This window comes from Amphiura filiformis, chromosome 16, assembly GCF_039555335.1.
Source record: "Amphiura filiformis chromosome 16, Afil_fr2py, whole genome shotgun sequence".
NCBI classification, from domain to species: Eukaryota; Metazoa; Echinodermata; class Ophiuroidea; order Amphilepidida; family Amphiuridae; genus Amphiura; species Amphiura filiformis.
Window position 1 is genome coordinate 40,136,581 of NC_092643.1, and position 19,094 is coordinate 40,155,674.

General features: G+C 37.1%; 2 protein-coding genes across 2 annotated transcripts; both read right to left on the reverse strand.

Annotated features, from left to right (window-relative positions):
* Positions 1–1,853: 1,853 nt before the first annotated feature.
* LOC140135982 (E3 ubiquitin-protein ligase TRIM56-like) lies at positions 1,854–5,321 on the reverse strand. Its single transcript, XM_072157686.1, has 2 exons — positions 4,950–5,321; positions 1,854–3,837 (listed from the first exon to the last, which is right to left on the reverse strand). The coding sequence occupies exons 1-2, from the start codon at positions 5,217–5,219 to the stop codon at positions 2,236–2,238; spliced, it is 1,872 nt and encodes a 623-aa protein (XP_072013787.1). The 5' UTR covers positions 5,220–5,321; the 3' UTR covers positions 1,854–2,235.
* A 3,743-nt stretch (positions 5,322–9,064) lies between these two features.
* Positions 9,065–19,071, reverse strand: LOC140172636 (E3 ubiquitin-protein ligase TRIM45-like). The gene is made up of 2 exons (XM_072195770.1): positions 18,802–19,071; positions 9,065–10,573 (listed from the first exon to the last, which is right to left on the reverse strand). The coding sequence occupies exons 1-2, from the start codon at positions 19,069–19,071 to the stop codon at positions 9,065–9,067; spliced, it is 1,779 nt and encodes a 592-aa protein (XP_072051871.1).
* Positions 19,072–19,094: the final 23 nt, after the last annotated feature.

Here is a 19,094-nt window from a genome sequence, read left to right on the forward strand (position 1 = left end):
AACCAAACCATGGATTTGAGTTTTGTTTTTGCTACTTGGCTAGCATGAGCAGAATATCAAGAAAACATGAATATACATGTATCCCCTGTAGTGAAGAGTAAGGTCATTTCGATGTTTAAGTTCATATGATAGGGTTCACAAATACTTAAATAAAATGAGTAGCGATACTGGCATCATGCTGCTTGAATGATGAAATGGGGATCACCAAAATGCTGGCGCTATGCACTTTAATACATGCTTAGTGGTGATGAACGAGACTCCTTTTTTTATTTCTGAATTTGTACCATACATGGATCAGTGAATTGGAGTAGTTTGTTTGTGTGCACTTCTGAACTTTGAAATTTGTAGAGCCTTGTTTTATGGTATTTAATGAAATTTTCAGGCAGCAGGTTTTGAAGCATTTGGGCAGTGGACGCAAATCAGAAACTTTCATCCCATGGCCTTGTGGTGTGTCACGTGTGTAATTCTTCCTTCCAAGGCTATTGCCAGTTTGAGGCTCTTCTTGCATACATGTATGGCGGATCGATGCTATCATACTCTAGACTAGACTTGACTGTGTTAGTAGTAGATCATGCTAATCTACAATCAGAGATTGTACTGCTGGTTTCATACTTTCTGCCGCTTGCTGCTGAGCGGTGTGATGCTTCATCATGCTTGCACTTGTCTGCAAGCGGAGCGGCACACCAATGCAGTGGCAAGCCACTGTTGCCACTAAGCACCGCTCCAAAATCTATTTTGTTCTCATACGTCAGAGCGGCAACGCTCCAAGTTGACTTGAATTCATCTCCAGTGCCAGCGGTACTGCCGCTTGGGCAAAGCAGTGGAGTAATATATATCGGCTTGCTGCTGGTCACTGCTAGCATCTCTGGTGCGACTGCGCAGTGAAGCAAAATCATCTTCAGAGCTGCAAAGCGGCAAGTGGCAGGAAAGTATGAAAACAGCATAGTCTCATCATGGTATATAGAAACCATCTTGCAAGAATTCTAAATTTTAGAAAGTGAAATTGCATCTTAGACTTTTTTATTCGTGACCAGCTCCAACAAAACCCGGAACTAGTCGCCAGGCATGTTTTTGAGTTATAGGCATTTAAAGATGACATTCCCATAAAAATATTCAAATTTTGGAATTCTTAATTTCATAGTATTTGACCTTGGGACTGAGTGAACTTTCAAATCCTTGAAAGTACTTATTAAAAAGAGGTTTATTTAATCAGTATTTGACAGTTGAACTATGATAATCCCTATTCAATCCTGTGTAAAGCAGGAACCTAATTAGCACATTTCTCAAAATAGCATCTTCGCAAAAATATCAAGGTATCATTTACAAAAATATCCATATCTTGAAAAGTATTGATGCTATGTATATAATTTTGGTATAATTTTGAAGCTTATTGTCCTGTGCTTACAGTTTTATTCAAATCATGAAATGTCAAAAATGCGACTTGTTCCTGGTTTTGTAAGAACGGGTCACATGTGTAAAGTTGACATCAAAATGTTCAATTCATCTGTACTATTAGTTTGGTGATCGAATCATGTGATTGCATACCTGCCAACTACTCCGATTTTCGCGGAGTTACTCCGATTTCCTGAGTTTTAAACCCCCGAAAATCTTTAAATTTAAATTTAAATTTTATTTCTTTTCCAAAGTTTTCGGCGACTTTGGAAACCACTGGACCTATTCTGAAGTGCTAGGATCAGTTAATTTGAAAAAAATTGGGGAAAAATTACAAAAAAATTACAGTTTGTTATCCTTAATATGCAAACCACTAACTAATGTTTACCTCTTCAAGTTTACCTCTTCGCCCCCTCAACCCCCACCGGGGCTTTGCCCCTGGACCCCACCAGGACCCCCCGCCGTCAGAGGCGATACTACGGGCGCTTCGCGCCCTACGTTCGCCATGTACTCTGTTTTCTAGGTTTTCAGTGTTGGCAGGTATGTGATTGTTTCTTTTCCTTTTACCCATAGACGTAATCATAGGTGGTGCTATAGGTGTAATTCTGTGTTTTTGTATCGCAAGGATCAAGACTCTCTGGACCTTCACAAGGGTGCTGAATTTGGCATAAGTTGGTGCTAATTTCACACTCCATTTAAGGACAATACACATTATTATATATATAAAATTTTACTATCAATAGTACCATACCTAATGACATTAATGATCAAAGGGAAGGGGATACAGTGCTATTCTTTATCACAATTTCAGGCAAATGTCTTGGGGGAAGGTGTCTTTAAAAATCATGGCCTCTGAAATATTTTGACATAGTTTTCTCCATGGTTTGCAACAAACAGCTCCATGCCATCCCTTGACATTGCAATACCCGATGGGTTAGGGACCTGTGTAGTAACACATCCCAGGCAATCACCTTCAGCTGTGAACCTGTACACGCCTCTAGGATCACCATTGTTAGAGACGAATATCTCGCCTTGTCTACTACAACACACAAAACCAGGGTCCCATACTTTGACCTCTGCTAGAGGTTGGATGACCCTGACATTGCTACCAGAGTAATCCATCAGCTTTAATACAGGCCGGTCAAAGAAGGAACTCACAATCTCTCCATTGGAGGTAACTGCAAGGCGGTATGGCTCACACTCTGTTGCAAACTTTGAGATGAGAGAACCATCAGCATTGTGGATGGATATGGTGTTATCTATCTGCCCTACTATGATTTTACCACTGGAATCTACTGCTACTGAATTGGCATAAGAGGACTTGTTATTCACATTAATTATAGGAGTAGTGCTTATTACATGTTTACCAGCATTGTCATAGATGACAATTTGTGATATACCTCTTGGGTGTGTCACATACATATGATTAGGAGTAACTGCAACATCCACAGCACCAGGAGCCCCATATAGTGTGCATTTAACTTGACCCTTTCTTGAAAAGATCATAGGCCCCTTTTCCCAGCTACATGTACATACTACAACATCACCTTCTTTATTAATATCAAGTCCAAGCAGATCATTAAAACCCCCAGTACTAAACTGTCCATCAAGTTCCCATTCTTCTCCCAGTGGTAGTGTTTTATCTTTCAATATCTGCCCTATGGCTGGAATAGCGGGAGTAGCTGCCTTGAACTTCAAGTAACCAAGAGACTTGTCTATTGCTTCTGGCTGGGACTTGGTAAGCTTCTGAAGTTGTGAAGACAGGGTAGCATGAGTGGATAGTATTTCAAATTCTGATTCTGACTCAAGGACTCTGGTAGTGTCTTCTGTAGCTTTTTTAATATCTTTCATCGTGGATTCCAGGTTTGTCTGCTTCTGGCCAAGTAGTTTTATTCTTTTCTGTTTTATTTGGTCCACATGTCCTTTTGAGTCTTTCACCATTTTCTTCACAAGGTCAATGCACTCTTGTTCTATCCTCTCAAGTGAATCTGTGGCTATTTGTGAATAGATTTCAAGTTCTGCCCTCACATTTGTTGTAGTTTTCAAAGCTTCCTGGAACTTCTTCAAAGTGACATCACTTTGTCTTATCAAGTCGTTTAACTCATCTGAGTGCGTTTGGGCTGCTTTCTTCAGGCTAACACGACTGTGCTGAGGAGGACATTCATTCAGTATTACACAATCCCTACATAGTGTTCTTTTCTCAGTTTCGCAGAAGTATTCACATAACTTTTCATGCATCTTACAGTACCTACTCTCCTCTTCCTTTTTAAGATTCACCTTACCAGCAAGGATATCCTCCATGGTGATCACTTTGTGGTCTTTCAGAGCTTTGATGGTCTTGTGGGAGGTATAGCGTGTATCACAGAGATATTCTTTACAGTCAACACATCTTACTTTAGCTTTGTTACCAGAAGTATTACAGTTGCTGCAGACAGGTATTTGAGCCTGCATGAGTAAAAATAAACATGACAAAACAAATGGCATTTAAAATATAACATTAATTTTAGATTGTATTATATCAAGTCCATCCAGGCTGTGTATCTATGAATAATAGGTGACAATTTCACCACCATTATCGGTGTCGCGAAGTAGGGGCCTATCAGTAACAAAGCGTTATTTTAAAAAAGGGGGTCATTGGGTACAAACAAAATCTAAAAGGGGGTCATTGGGTAAAAAAAAAAAAAAAAAGGAGGTCATTGGGTATAAAATTTCAAAAAAGGGTCATCGGGTAGAAAGTTTTGAAAAAATTGAGCAAAATTTTGAACGTTTCGGCATAATTGTGAAAAATTGAGCAAAATTTGAAAGTTTTGGAAAAATTTTGAAAAAATGGAGCCAAATTTGAAAGTTTCGGCATTATTTTGTTGCATTTTGATGATGCTCTTCTAGAAAATCTAGAAAAAAGGAGGTCATTGGGTAGCCGCAACCACAAAAGGGGTCATTGGGTAGCCGCCAAAAAAAAAAAGGGGGTCATCGGGTATGACTTTAAAAAAGGGGTCATCGGGTATGGTCAACTTCAAAAGAGGGGGCCTATTGACAGGCACATACAGTCACTTCCAAAGTTGAGTGCCCCCCCCCCCCCCGGGCCCATGAGTATCAATTTACATATTGAATCAATACAGGTGTGAGGAGGTCTGGTTTGTTCTGGGATGTGTTGGGGATTCATGGTTGGAAACGGATCTGTGAGTGGGTGCAAGTCTTAGAAATTTGTGAATAAGTCAGCCCTGATTCCAGGCCGAAAATTAGGATTGTGCCAGTCTGGGGGCATGCAGTCTGGTTTGTTGGGGTCGAGGAGTTCAAAAAGTATGCCCACTCGCAACTAACCTAGTATTATTCCTGCCTTGATACAACATTTTCTTACTTTGTAGCAAGACTTAATTTTCAGGATACATGTATTTGATCATAAATTTATTGAAATATTAGACCAGAAGAAATGTCTGCATTAAGGGTGAATATGCGTCATTTATTAAGGGTGTTGTTCATTAATGTTGTTTACGTTTTTAGTTGCCCACTTTTTGGAACACTTTGTTTGTAAAATCTTGCTTTTTTAATTTTCTTACCTTTTCTTCCATGTCTACTGTATCCTTCAAACTGCTCACAAGAAAATGCGCTGGTAGATCCTTCACACCATCCTTTGATATCCTCACCTCTTCTCGACAAGTAGGACAAACCAGAGTTTGTTTCTCTTCACTTAATGCCACACACTGTTCTAAACATTTCCTGCAGAATCCATGCTGACAGGGAAGAGCTCTAGGATCATGAAATGTATCTAAACAAATGGCACATTTGAGGAAGTTTGTCTTGATGGTCTGTGCAAGTGAGTTGGCCATGTTTGAAAGGGTGCAACTATGGGTGCTATGTACTTCCTGATGATAATCAGCTCATATTACACAATCAGTATCACATGACATATTTTATTTATACAGGGGCTAAACCTGGAGCAATGAACTGTAAAATATGATTGAAATCATTCAAGTTCAACCAATTACTATTAAAGTTCTGCTTCGTTCTACAGTTCCACACAGTCTTGGCCGGTACAAAAGTTATTCACTAGTCTCTTTTGATATTGACTGACATATACAAGGTGTCCCATAAAAAGGTTACATGTAGAAAATGAACCGCATTTTGTGATGGTACAACAAAACAATGTAATTTTTTCAGATATTATTTATTCATCCTTCTTGTAACTGTTTGCTAAGTTTCAGTGCCGTATCTTAAAAGCAACTTAACTTATGAGCGCAAGATGACAGGGGTGTCAAGAGTGGCTAACCATCAAAATATCGCACAACGAAAGTTGAACAAAAGCACAACTTTGTTTTCAGATTTTTTCTTTATTATTTTTTATGTTTCTTATATTTTTCATTGTTGAACTATTGCACAAAAGAAAAATATTGAAAAATTAGATATTGCACACCGAAAATAAATCAGTTTTAGAGCTTCTTGACTCTTAGTGGTAACAAATAAAAGGAGATTGTCATTAGAGAAGAACATGTTTTTGGTGAAAACAGTTCTGCACGCTGTATCTCCTGTCATCAACATAGTGAAATGAATAACAATCTTTTGCATTTAGGCCTTGCTTTAATTTTGTTGACTTGAAATCGCTATTGTTTGTTTTTCATTTCTGCCTGAACTCTAGAAATAAAATTGAGCAAGTTTTGTTCTTTGTTTATCAGAATAAAATACTGCATCTGCCATTCTACATGTATGGCTGGGCCTACTCAAGTGCCCCGCCAAATGCACGGTAGCTGTGATGGTGATATACTTAACCTCGTGTTGCTTTATGTCACGTAAACAGCTTGGTCAGGAATGTCTGGAATGCGGGCTAAGTACGTAGGTTGTGAACTTGACATTCACTGGGGTACTAGTAGAGGGTACATGGATTATGTCATGAAAAGGATATTTATATTTCTTAACATTAACTTAGATAATTTAAAAAAATCTACATGTAACCTTTTTTTGGGACACCCCGTATATATGGTGGTATTGACATTTTAATAGTTTCCAGCAAGATTTTATTTTCATGTGTATTTCAACTTGAATTGAAACTGATTAAATATCAAAGTGTTTTAATTTTCAAATAAACAAAAATAAATGCCTGGATTTTATTCATGTTGAGTGATATCTGATGTGTGTGCAATCAGACAATACAATTTGAAACCAACATATACATATATACGCACATATCTTTGCTTTTAATGCATTTTTTAGAAATTAATGTAGTGCCATGCATTTTCACTGGGTCTGCTGGCAAGGAAGAGCTCTAAGATCAGTGAAACATCCCTATAAACAAGTGGCGCAGCTTGGCCATATTTGAGCTCAATATCCCAGGGTGGGGGCACTCAACTTAAATTTTGGTAGGGGTGTGCGGCGTGGAGCGCCGAACTTTGGGAACTAAGAACTGATTTTCGGGCAAAATAGGGGCTTGAAGAACTGAAATTAGGGCCAAATTATAGGCTGTTGAGCTAAAAATTTCCAAATTTTTTCCAAATTTGAGCTTAAAGAGCTACAATTGTCAGAGTTTGAGGCTCAAGAACTGGAGCAGATCCAAATGTGGGGCTTAAGGAACTGCCAGAGAGCCTGAAAAAGGGACCCTTGACCGCCGCACATACCCGTACCACCTTAACATGTGAGTGCCCCCGGGCTCAATATCTCAACTACAATCTAGGGCAAAGTAGGGCATTGACAACCTTTTTTAGTTTTCATCATACCTGACTTTTATTTAATACTTGTTTCTGTTTTTAATGGTTTCACTTGATAGACCTGTTATTCTGCCATGTACTGGAGGAAAAAAAATCTGCCAAAAAAATGTGTTCATTTTCAAACACCATGCATTTATTTACAGTGATGTCAAGGGGTCCTTGTTGCCCCGATGGTGGGGCATTAGGTACCACCAACTACTAGTACCATGTTTGTTGACCATTTTGGACCTTTAATCGTTCTTAAGAGTTTCTTTTTCAAAGTGGTGTTTATTTTATGTGATGAACAACTGACACTTGCAGTCCTTGTCTTTCCAGCCCTCTTCCGAGCCCACAACTTCTCCATATGCAAAATGCCAGAACAGTTTCAAAAACATGCACTGGAGTCAACCACAACCAACATGACCAGTCCTCCAGTCCACAATCAGGACATATTTTGTCAGGATCATCTTCATTGTCTACTTGTTGCTTCTTTGTCTTCTTTTTTACTAGCTTGGTTTTATATAGGGTTCTTGTGATTTTTGTTGGTTGGTTTTGACTTCTTGTTCAGTTGCTGCTTCTTCTGGAGTGCAGCAGCACATTGTACATACAGGGCATTAAGGACCACTTCTAACTTCATGATATGGCTATGATTTGACCCTAAAACATAGTTGGGTAATTTAAATTACTACAAACCCATTATGACATTAGTAAGCACAAACTTTAAAAGTTTTTGTTGGACAACTGATTCACCGATAGGCCTGACCCTGTTCAGTAGTTTAAATCAGGGTGATAGAAAATATGGAGCAATATCAAGCGTAATAGATAGAGGGGAAAGTCTGGTAACTCTTATTATGGTAACTCGCATCACACTATGCCCAAAAGAGAGACCAAATTAAGGGGGTACTACACCCCTGCCCAATTTTGTGCCTATTTTTGCATTTGTCTCAAAAATTATAGCACATTTGATACAAGTAAGATATGTATGTTATAGGGTCAAGGACTACAACTACTGTACTGAAAATTCAGCAACTTAAGGCAAGAAGTTATTGATTTATTGATCAAATACTGGTTTTCCCTCATTTTTGACTGTAACTCCACAACTGTTGTCTGTGCTGAAATAAAATTTCCAGTGCAGTAGTTGTGGTCCTTGCCCCTATAATATACATATCTTACTTGTCACTAATACGCTTATAATTTTTGAGAAAAATGCAAAAATAGGCACAAAATAAGGCAGGTGTAGTATCTAATAATAAAATACATATATATAAGTGAAACAAAAATCTTGAAAAACATCACAGAATCATATATTTTCAGCCTTTATTGAGCAATTGTAAACAAAAAATATGCAATGAAACCTTAATGAGGATGTGGAAATGAGATCCAAATAGCCATTTTTCAACAAAATTCACAAATTACCATAATAAATAGGTTTTTGGAAGAAAATTATAGCAAACATATATCGATTTAAATGTAAGATGATTCATTTTAAAGAATATGCTGATGACTTCTTACATCTAATACCGAATAAGGCAACACTTGTACTTTCATTCAACCAAATACATGATGTAAGACATTGTAGCATCTATAGTTTCAAAGTTTTAATTTGTTCTAAAGTTTAGTTAATTTATAATTAGCAAGCTATGTTATTTGTATGGCATTTCTAATTTCTAACAGATACATGATATTCTATTGAATGTGTTGTTTAGTCTAGGGCTGTACAATAGTTATGTATATACTCTCCGGATGGTGAATTCTTAAAATAGTCTGCCAAAAATCACCTCGCTCTACCCTTCGACATACCAAAAAATCTTTGCCCCTTTGTATCCCCTTTGATCATTAATTATTTCTTTGTCATGATTTCAGGCAAATGTCATAGGGGAAGGTTATCTTTACTTTTAAAAATCATGGCCTCTGAAATATTTTGACATGATTATCTCCAATGTTTGCAACAAACAGTTCCATACCATCCCTTGACATTGTAATTCCTGTTGGGCATTCTACCTGTGAAGTAACACATCCCAGGTAATCACCTTCAGCTGTGAACCTGTACACACCTGTAGGATCACCCCACTTGCATTAGAGACAAATATCTCACCTTGTCTACAGCACACAAAACCAGGGGACCATTCTTTGACCACTGCTGGAGGTTGGATGATCCTGACATTGCTGCCAGAGTAATCCATCAGCTGCAGGGATTCACCTCTGTTTACTGAACTCACTATCTCTCCATTAGAGGTGACTGCAAGGCGTAATGGCCTGGACTGTGTTGCAAACTTTGAGATGAGAGAACCATCAGCATTGTGTATGGTGATGGTGTTTAATACCTGCCCTACTATGATTTTACCACTGGAATCTACTGTTACAGAATTGGCATCACAGGACTTGTTGTTTACATTAATTATAGGAGTAGTGCTTACTTGTCTACCAGCACTATCATAGATGACAATTTGTGGTTTATCTCTTGGGTTTGTCACATACTCGTGATTAGGGGTAACTGCAACATCCAAAGCAGGAGACTTGTAGAGTGTGCATTTAACTTGACCCTCTCTTGAAAAGACCTTAGCCCCCTTTCCCCAGCTACATACTACAACATCACCTTCTTTATTTATATCAAGTCCATGTAGCTCATCAAAGTCCCCAGTACTAAACTGTCCAACAAATTCCCATTCTTCTCCCAGTGGTAGTGGTCCATCCTTCAATAGCTGCCCGATGGTTGGAATAGGTGGAGTAGCTGCCTTAACCTTCACATAACCAAGAGACTTGTCTATGGCTTCTGGCTGGGACTTGGAAAGCTTCTGAAGTTGTGAAGACAGGGTAGCATGAGTGGATATGATTTCAAATTCCGATTCTGAATCAAGGACTCGGGTAGTGTCTTCTGTAGCTTTTTGAATATCTTTTATTGTGGATTCCAGGTTTGTCTGCTTCTGGCCAAGTAGTTTGATTCTTTCCTGTTTTATTTGATCCACCTGTCCTTTAGAGTCTTTCACCATTTTCTTCACAAGTTCAATGCACTCTTGTTCTATCCTATCAAGTGAGTCTGTGGCTATTTGTGAATAGATTTCAAGTTCTGCCCTCACATTTGCTGTAGTCTTCACAGCTTCCTGGAATTTCTTCAAAGTAACATCACTTTGCCTGATCAAGTCTTTTAACTCATCCGAGTGAGTTTGGGCTGCTTTCTTCAGGCTAACACGACTGTGCTGAGGAGGACATTCATTCAATATTACACAATCTCTACATAGTGCTCTCTTCTCATTTTCGCAGAAGTATTCACACAACTTTCCATGCATCTTGCAGTACCTACTCTCCTCTTCCTTTTCAAGATTCACTCTACCAGCAAGGATATCCTCCATGGTGATCACTTTGTGGTCTTTCAGAGCTTTGATGGTCTTGTGGGAGGCATAGCATGTATCACAGAGATATTCTTTACAGTCAACACATCTGACTTTAGCTTTGTTACCAGAAGCATGGCAGTTGCTGCAGACAGTGTCTGCGCTTGGTATTTGAGCCTGCATGAGTAAAAACATGACAAAACAAATGGCATTAACATAACATTAATTTTAAATTATATCAAATCCACCCATGTGTATAGACCACTTGACATTATTGTTTATCAACAAAGGCAAGGGAATGGTCTATCGATATGCTTGAATGAACCACTACGAATTGGCTTTCTTGTACTATACAGCCTGTCTAAAAAAAAATTGTGCAAGTGAAAAGCGCCCTCTTTGGCCATTAGAAAATACCGTTGTGACATAATGCTTACATCAACGTCAAGGGCGTAGTCTTAGCTCTCAAATGCCGTTTAGTCTGTTCAATTTGCTTGTTTTTATCTCGAGATATACTTACTTAACAACGAAAGGATAAAATCACAATTGTGCGACTTTTACTAGGGAAGAGGGCTGTACATGTAAATCAATGATAGCATCAAGTTTATCAAGAGTTCCTTCGTGAAATCAAAAGAATACTTCAATTACACAACAATACAAAATTGTTTTTACTGTTTTCATGATACAGGTATAATGATTCTTTTTTTCCACTTACGGCAAATTAAAAGATAAATAAATATTTCACATTTTGCTGTAAAATTAAAAAAATGTGCATGTCAATGATTTTATCATGGTAAATACTGTTCTCTTTGTCACTCAAGACATGTTTTAAAAGACAAACAAATATTGCACACTTATAGGTTAATGAACTTAGACAAGTTCATGCAATTTGACAAATTAATGAAATTAGACAAAATAATGCCGTGCGCTGATGTTGATCGTCTAATGCACGAGTCCCGAAGGGGGGGTGCATTAGGCGAATCAACATCAGCTATCATTGATTTACATATAATAGCCCTATTCCCTAGTAAAAGTGGCACAATTGTGATTTTACCCTTTCTTTGTTAACTAAACATATCTCGAGATTAAAAAAAGCAAATTGAACAGGACAAACGGCATTTGAGAGCTAAGACTGTGCACTTGACATTGATGGAAGAATCATGTCTCAACGATGTTTTCTAATTGCCAAAGAGGGCTCTTTTTACTTGCACAATTTTTTTTGAGACAGGCTGTATGAAATGTGATGGGCGATTTAAAATGCATGTGCCCTGAGCAAACTATGATGCATAATGCACACTGCAGGGCAAAGAAGAATGGAAATTGCCATAATGCGGATCATCTTATAATTTTCAGAAAGCATCCCAATAAAAATTACAAATTCACCGATAAAGTTTGTTCAGCTTATACATTGTATAATAGGTGAAAATTATTCGGTGTTTGTTAATGCGCACTTCAATAAATAAAGTCCTAATGTACGCTCGCCTATTTCACATAAGCATGTGCCAGTCATACATTTTGCAACGTGCAACTAGCATAAGGGCTGCACTCAACTGCGTACATGCCATTCTATATCAATACACAATTTTACGGGTCTCATTTTTTTCGCCTATTATATTAAGCCGAACAAACTTAATTAACTGGGTAATGATTCACCGGATGCTCAATAGAGACATGCTAGCGCTTTAAGTCATGTCACTAGATAATATTGTTATGGATTTTGAACTTGGATATTGTTATCAAAGAATGTTGAAAGTCCAATTTGTTCAAAGAGAGACATCGCCTAGTAAATAAATGCAATAGTATACAAATATTAACTGTCTATGAGTGTGATGGTCGAAATATAATCACGAGATGAAAGATGGATTGTTCCATTGGAATGGAACAATACATCTTTCACCAATGATATATTTCGACAATTACCTAATTTAAGACAGTTAATATTTATTTATATCACTCATGCATAAATTCTATTACTAAAATACTATTTAAGGTAGGAAATACATTTTTCATCAACATAACACCATGTTTTGCGTGATATACTTCACATTTTGGGGTCCACCCCATAACTAAATTGGCGAGTCCAAAAGTCAGCGCACGGCTTTGCGCAGGCGCACTACGGCAGAGCACACGATGGTAAAGACTATCACACGGAGAGGGTGATAGTAAAAATGATAAACGGTATTCAACCAATGAACTGTCTAGAATTTATGTATGAGTGATATAAAACTTAATGAACTATGCAAAATTAAACTATTGAATAGGAAGTGAAATTAGTATTTTTTTAAAACATTTTTGAGTAATTTGTCATACATATAGTTCTTTAGAGACATCATGGCAATTTTGACATTAAATCCTTGTTATGGACACCCCAATTCTTGATGGCTGCCCAATATTTTTGAGAACTTACAGCCTGGTGCCTATACTATCATTATACGAGTTAATTGTCATTAGAATTCTAAAGTCGAATTCAAAACACGACAATCCTGTTTACACACAAAGAATCTCCGACACTTCCCAGATTTGACTTCACTGTTGGGGTGTTTTTGTCTTGTTCAGAGGATTAGAAAAGAATAGCTTGTTTTCATATTTACACTGTAATTAGTACAGCATAGGCATAGATCCCGGGGGATGGGGGTTAACCCCCCAATATTTTGCCATGGGGGATGGTCCATACACTCATCCCCCCACTTTTGATGCCTGTATGTGGGTTTCTGAACAAATTAACCTCATATTTGGCCATTTTAGCCCCCAAAATGTCCAATTTTGCACTCTTCGCAAGAATTTATTCTGCTTTTGAACCATATTTCACCAATTTTGCTTCAATATGGCAACATTTTTCGTGCGCTTCGTGCGCATTTTTACCATAAACTTATTTTGTCGCCAAAAGGTGATGGATTCAGTTTACTTCAAGAAATTTTTCCAACCCCATCCCCCCAATTTAAAAAATAAATCTCTGCCACTGTAGTACAGGGTGCTATATGGGCGTGGGATTTTATGTTGCTACATTAGTGGAACCAATGTTTTTGGGCATCCTTAAACCTAAAATGATAAAAATTTGATTGGTTCCATTTTTTTCTATGCTCACTGTGGTTCACACGAGGTGTCAAAGGTCACAGTGGGGTCAAAACTTCAAAATAGTCCATTTCATGTTGTAATGTAAAGGAATAAAAAAGTCAATTGTCATATTCTTCTATGGTGCTTACTTCAGGAGTTATATAAGGTCGGATAGGTCAAATGTCAAAAATTTCATACACAGAGGTCATGTTCCCATTTCATTGAAACTGGTCTCAAATTACTCCCCCAATATAGGAAATCTCAAATATGTACTTTTAAATTCACAATTTTGGTGCAATTGTTATTGTCACTCTAAATGCAAGCAAAGTCCAATAGAAATATGTACATAACCTTTGACCTATGATTTCATCCCATTCTGAGGTGCGCATTTCTCAAACAAATTGTTTTCCTATTTCGTTTGGCGAGAGGAGTATTTTGAGACAAGTTCCGATTGAATCAGTGCATTTTGAGAATTTGGCCTCTGTGCATGACATATTTGACATTTGACATAATTTTACTCTAACTCCCGAACTAAGCATTTAAGTTTAAAATGACAGTTGACTTTTTTTAATTCCTGGTAATGAGAGGAACAATTTGAGGTATATTACAACATGATAGAACAAATTTTAAATTTTAGCCCTATTATGACCTTCGATCCTCGTGGGAAGCATGGGCATAGAAAAAATGGAACCAATTCTAGTCTTATCATTTGAGGTGTAATGATGTGAAAAAACATTGGTTCCACTAATGTAGCAAAACTAGATCCTAACTCAAAAAGTACCTGAAAGCACCCTATACTATATCACTTTCCACAAGTATCTCTTTATATTGAATCAATTCAGGTATGAGGAGGTTTGGTTTGATCTGGGTAGTGTTGGGGATTCATAGTTGGAAATGGATACCTCTAAGTGGGTTCGGGAATTTGTGAAAGAGTCAGCCCTGATTTGGGGCCGAAAAAAAAATATGATTGTGACTCGGCATGCAGTTGAGTTTGTTCGGGTCGAGGAGTTAAAAAAATTATGCCCACTCGCAACGAACCTTTTAGCAAAGTCCTGCCTTGTGATATAACAGTTTAATACTTTTAGCAAGATTTAATTTTGAGGTGTATATTTGATCTTGAATTTTTTTAACTTTACAGTTAATAAATATCTATATTTTATGAATATTTTAGTTCATTTACAAATAAAATAATATTAAACAAGAGGAAATGTCTGCATTAACAAAAAATAACTACACACTGGTAATAAAAGTTATGTGTATTATAGGAGCAAGGAATCCAATTAATTCACTGAAATTTCAGTGATTCAAGACAAGTGGTTCATTATATATGTTAAGAAATGAGGTACATTTTAGCGATACCTCTTTTCTTATCATAAATAATGTACCGCTTGTCTTGAGTCGCTGAAATTCCAGTATAGTAACTGGATTCCTTGCCCCTATAATATACCGTATTCATTCCAATAAGCGCCCAGGGCGCTTAAGGGGTCGAGCTGTATTGTCTCAAATATCTCGAAATGGGAGAAAACTGCAATGTTTGCTGTGAAATTTTGCCTAGCAATATCTATCTCAGGTGCAAAATTTATGGTGCACATGAAAGATTGAAGTCTTTAGATTAATATTTTAGCAATCTTAATATTATTAGTTGATAGGAAATTCTTCAAATATGCCTGTACATATAACGACGCATAACAGCCCACGCAGTTTTTTATAGGTGAACTCTTTTCGAGCAGTCCGTGTTGGACGATGACCCTATCTTTTTGCTGAGGTATTTACAGGACCTTGAAATAAGAATTACGATAGATATTTGTGACTTGAATGCGACGAAGGCATGTTCAAGCTCGTCAACATACAAACTTCTACCTGATTTTACAGTCTCGTCGACCACTGTCTGGCGCATGTTATTTTGTTACTCTAAATTCAACAAAATTCCATTTTTTAGGCAAAAAGACTTCTGGAGATACCATCCTGCATGTCCGTGTTCGATTTATGGTAATACAATTAACCAATTTTGAAATATCAATATTTTCAGATTCACGGAAGCCATATTTTGTACATTTTCGACAGTAACGAGTTAACGCCAATTTTGGTAGGGGGCCTACAAGTTTGTCAGTTTTGCGAAGTTATTTATCCGGTTAACTAACGAATATCAAGGTTCATAGGCGAGCTAATAGCGCTATGTTATTATATTACTTTTACTTACGATCTTCATAATGATTCCATTTGAGAACGAATATAACTCCTTATAGGTCTTCAACTTTGTCTTCACACGACTAGCCATATTTTATGGAGTGTTGCCAGGCAAGTCAAAAGCAAATTGGGACAAATCGGCACTAAATATGGCCCGTAACTACATCAACATATCACCCAAATGTCCATGTTATTTAGGGTACAATGTTAATGTAAATACATTGTAATATACAATTTTAAAACATTGTTGAAAATGTTCTAACATGCGTATCGCCGATTCTTTCTCCCGTTTGAGTTTTAATGTATACCTAGTATAAGATATTGACAGTCAATTCATAAGAAGCCCAAAGTTAATACTAACACTGCAGCGCTGGCAATACGACCAATTCTGTAAAACGATATGACAAGAATCGTTCCGCTTGATTTATCAGGTCTATAAAGGTGACAAAGGAACAGGTCTCTAGTTTGATTCCACAACCATTCAAACCGATCTCATGTTTTATTGTATTATCATGTATTAAAATGAGGATGGCTATGTCATAAATGGACCGGAACAATATAACCGTATACTACCACCTGTGTTGAAGGACAGTTCTGAGATACAGGGTGTTCCAGAATGATCTATACCGTGTTTGAAAAATTAATCAACAGTGTATTTAATTTTAGTACCGGTACATGGAATACAATAGAGAGCTTGCGAAATGGCGTTACTTTAACTTTAACTTTAACGTCTAGAGGATTACAGAGGATTATGTATTCAAAACCACCTTGGTTTTGAATACATAATCTCTATAATCCTCTAGACGTTAAAGTTAAAGTTAAAGTAACGCTCATTTCATAAGTTTCTAATGACATAAATGTCACCTACTTATTGTGTTACTTTCATTTCAAAAACTTGATTCGTTTTGGCGTGATATTGATATTCTTAAAACTGGACAAAATTGCACGTGTGTAACTTACAGCACAGGCTTCATAAGCACCAGACATTGACCTGCTTTATCACTATCGCCCAGACGTAGACGTACTTTTGCAATATAGTGTAGAAATCATTCAGTTGTCAAAGGAGATACACCAAATTTGGCACAAATGTAGAGCTTGAAACACTGAATAATTCTTAATATTGATTTAAGTGACCTTTTTCATGTGTTTTCAATATTAGTCCCGATATTTGTGCTGAATTAAAAAAAAAATTTTACGATCAATTTTACGCCAAAAATGTAATTCTTATAGAGGGTATAACTTGTTTAAGAAAAACTTGCTGCAAATGTAATCTTCACCTTTTCCTAGTTGTGTGTTTGCCAATAGGGACATAAATACATGCTGTGGCACAAGGACGAATCTTCTCTATAATATTTTTATAATAGGCCCCTAAATCAATCTCTGCCGGCATTTCAAATGATGAAACTCATACACATAATCATTATTTTGAAACTGCCGCCTTAAAGACGACACATGCAGTATTAGGTCAATCAAGCTTAACAAATCCTTTATACCATGCATGCTAGTAATCGATAGATCATAACAAAATTAGCTGCAAAACTTTTTCCAAATAACTTTGTGCTGAACGGTTACTTCATTATTTTCATAATAGATTGTATTGTCAAAACTTAAACTTCACCATTATACATAATATTCGGTAATTTATTTTAGAAACATTCGATCTTTAAAATCTTAAATTACCAAGAAAGCTAAATATATGTAATATTTAGAACTCAAAACAATACGACTGATAACAATGCTACCTACAAAATTCAACTTTCCGGTATGGATCTTTCTGGGACACCCATGCAGCTTAAGATGACAGCGAGACAGGTTTCTCTAGATCGATTACACGGCCATTCATACCTATTACCTGTTTTAGGGAACAAACCAAAAAATCGATGACGTCTTATAAACGAAACCAGTTTCGTTTAAGGGGTAGGGGGTAAAAATACTCGATTACGTTTGTACAAAAACATCGGTCTGAAGAATGTGTCATTATTATTATTATGTCAAAATTTCCAACATTTCATTATTACGTTTCTGGCATGGAGGGAGGGGTCGGCTGAGAAACGAAACTAGTTACGTTTATTGACGGCATCGATCTTTTGGTTTGTTCCTTATTGTAACCTTATAGAAGCCATACTTTTCACGCCGTACTGATTACCCTCTGTACGGAATGTTACATCACAATCTTGATCGACATGACAACAGGCACACCCCTGTACAAATAATTGTAAATGGTGGAAAGTCGTATTTATGACAAAATGATTAAAAAGTGATACTTTTAGGTATTATTCTGTTAGTTTCTGTTTGGCAAATCATAAATACTCACGTGTTTTGGTCAAAATGGCAATAATCTTTTTCTACCCCTACCCACCTGAAATAGCTAAACACAACCCTTAAGGGGGTACTACCCCTGTGGTAAATTTGTGACTATTTTTGCAAAAAAAAAAGAAAATAATAACACACTGGTAATCAAAATTATGTATATTATTGGGACAAGGAATCCAATTACTAAACTGAAATTTCAGTGACTCAAGACAAGCGGTTTAGTATATATGATAGGAAACGAGGTACATGCTAGCTGTACCTTATTTCTTATCATAAATAACAAACCACTTGTCTTGGGTCACTGAAATTTCAGTGTAGTAATTGGATTCCTTGCCCCTATAATATACATAACTTGAGAAAAACGCAAAAATAGGCACACATTTATCGAGGGGTGTAGTACCCCCTTAACAAAGTCATTTTGGGTGGGCGCTTATTTTTTACCTAGTTTACCTAATTTTTTTGTAAGGGGTGTTGAATAGAGACAAATTTACGTATGTTTTAAAAGAGTCCTGAGACATTCTAGTAGCTTTTCTGATGTAGAAAATGTATTGCAAGTTTACACAGGACTTGTAGTCCTCCAGCTATTTCATTGTATCGACTATTAGTCACTTCAACATTGATGGTACCCAATAGCAAATTGGAAATTTCCTGGGTGGGCGCTTATTAGGGCACGGGCGCTTATTGGAACGAATACGGTACATAACTTTTGTTGGCAGTGTGTTATTATTTTTTGAGAAAATGCAAAAATAGTCACAAATTTATCAAGGGGTGTACGTAGTACCACCTCAAGGGTGTTGTTCATTGTTTACATTTTTAGGAACACCTGGTTTGCAAATACTTGCTCTTTTTCTCACCTTTTCTTCCATGTCCACTGTATCTTTCAAACTGCTCACAAGAAAATGCACAGGTAGATCCTTAACACCATCCTTTGATATCTTCACCTCTTCTCTACAAGTAGGACAAACCAGAGTTTGTTTGTCTTTACTTGATGCCACACACTGCTCTAAACACTCCCTGCAGAATCCGTGCTGACAGGGAAGAGCTCTAGGATCATGAAATGTATCTAAACAAATGGCACAGTTGAGGAAGTTTGTCTTGATGGTCTGTGCCAGCGAGTTGGCCATGTTTGAAAGGAAGCTGTACCCGT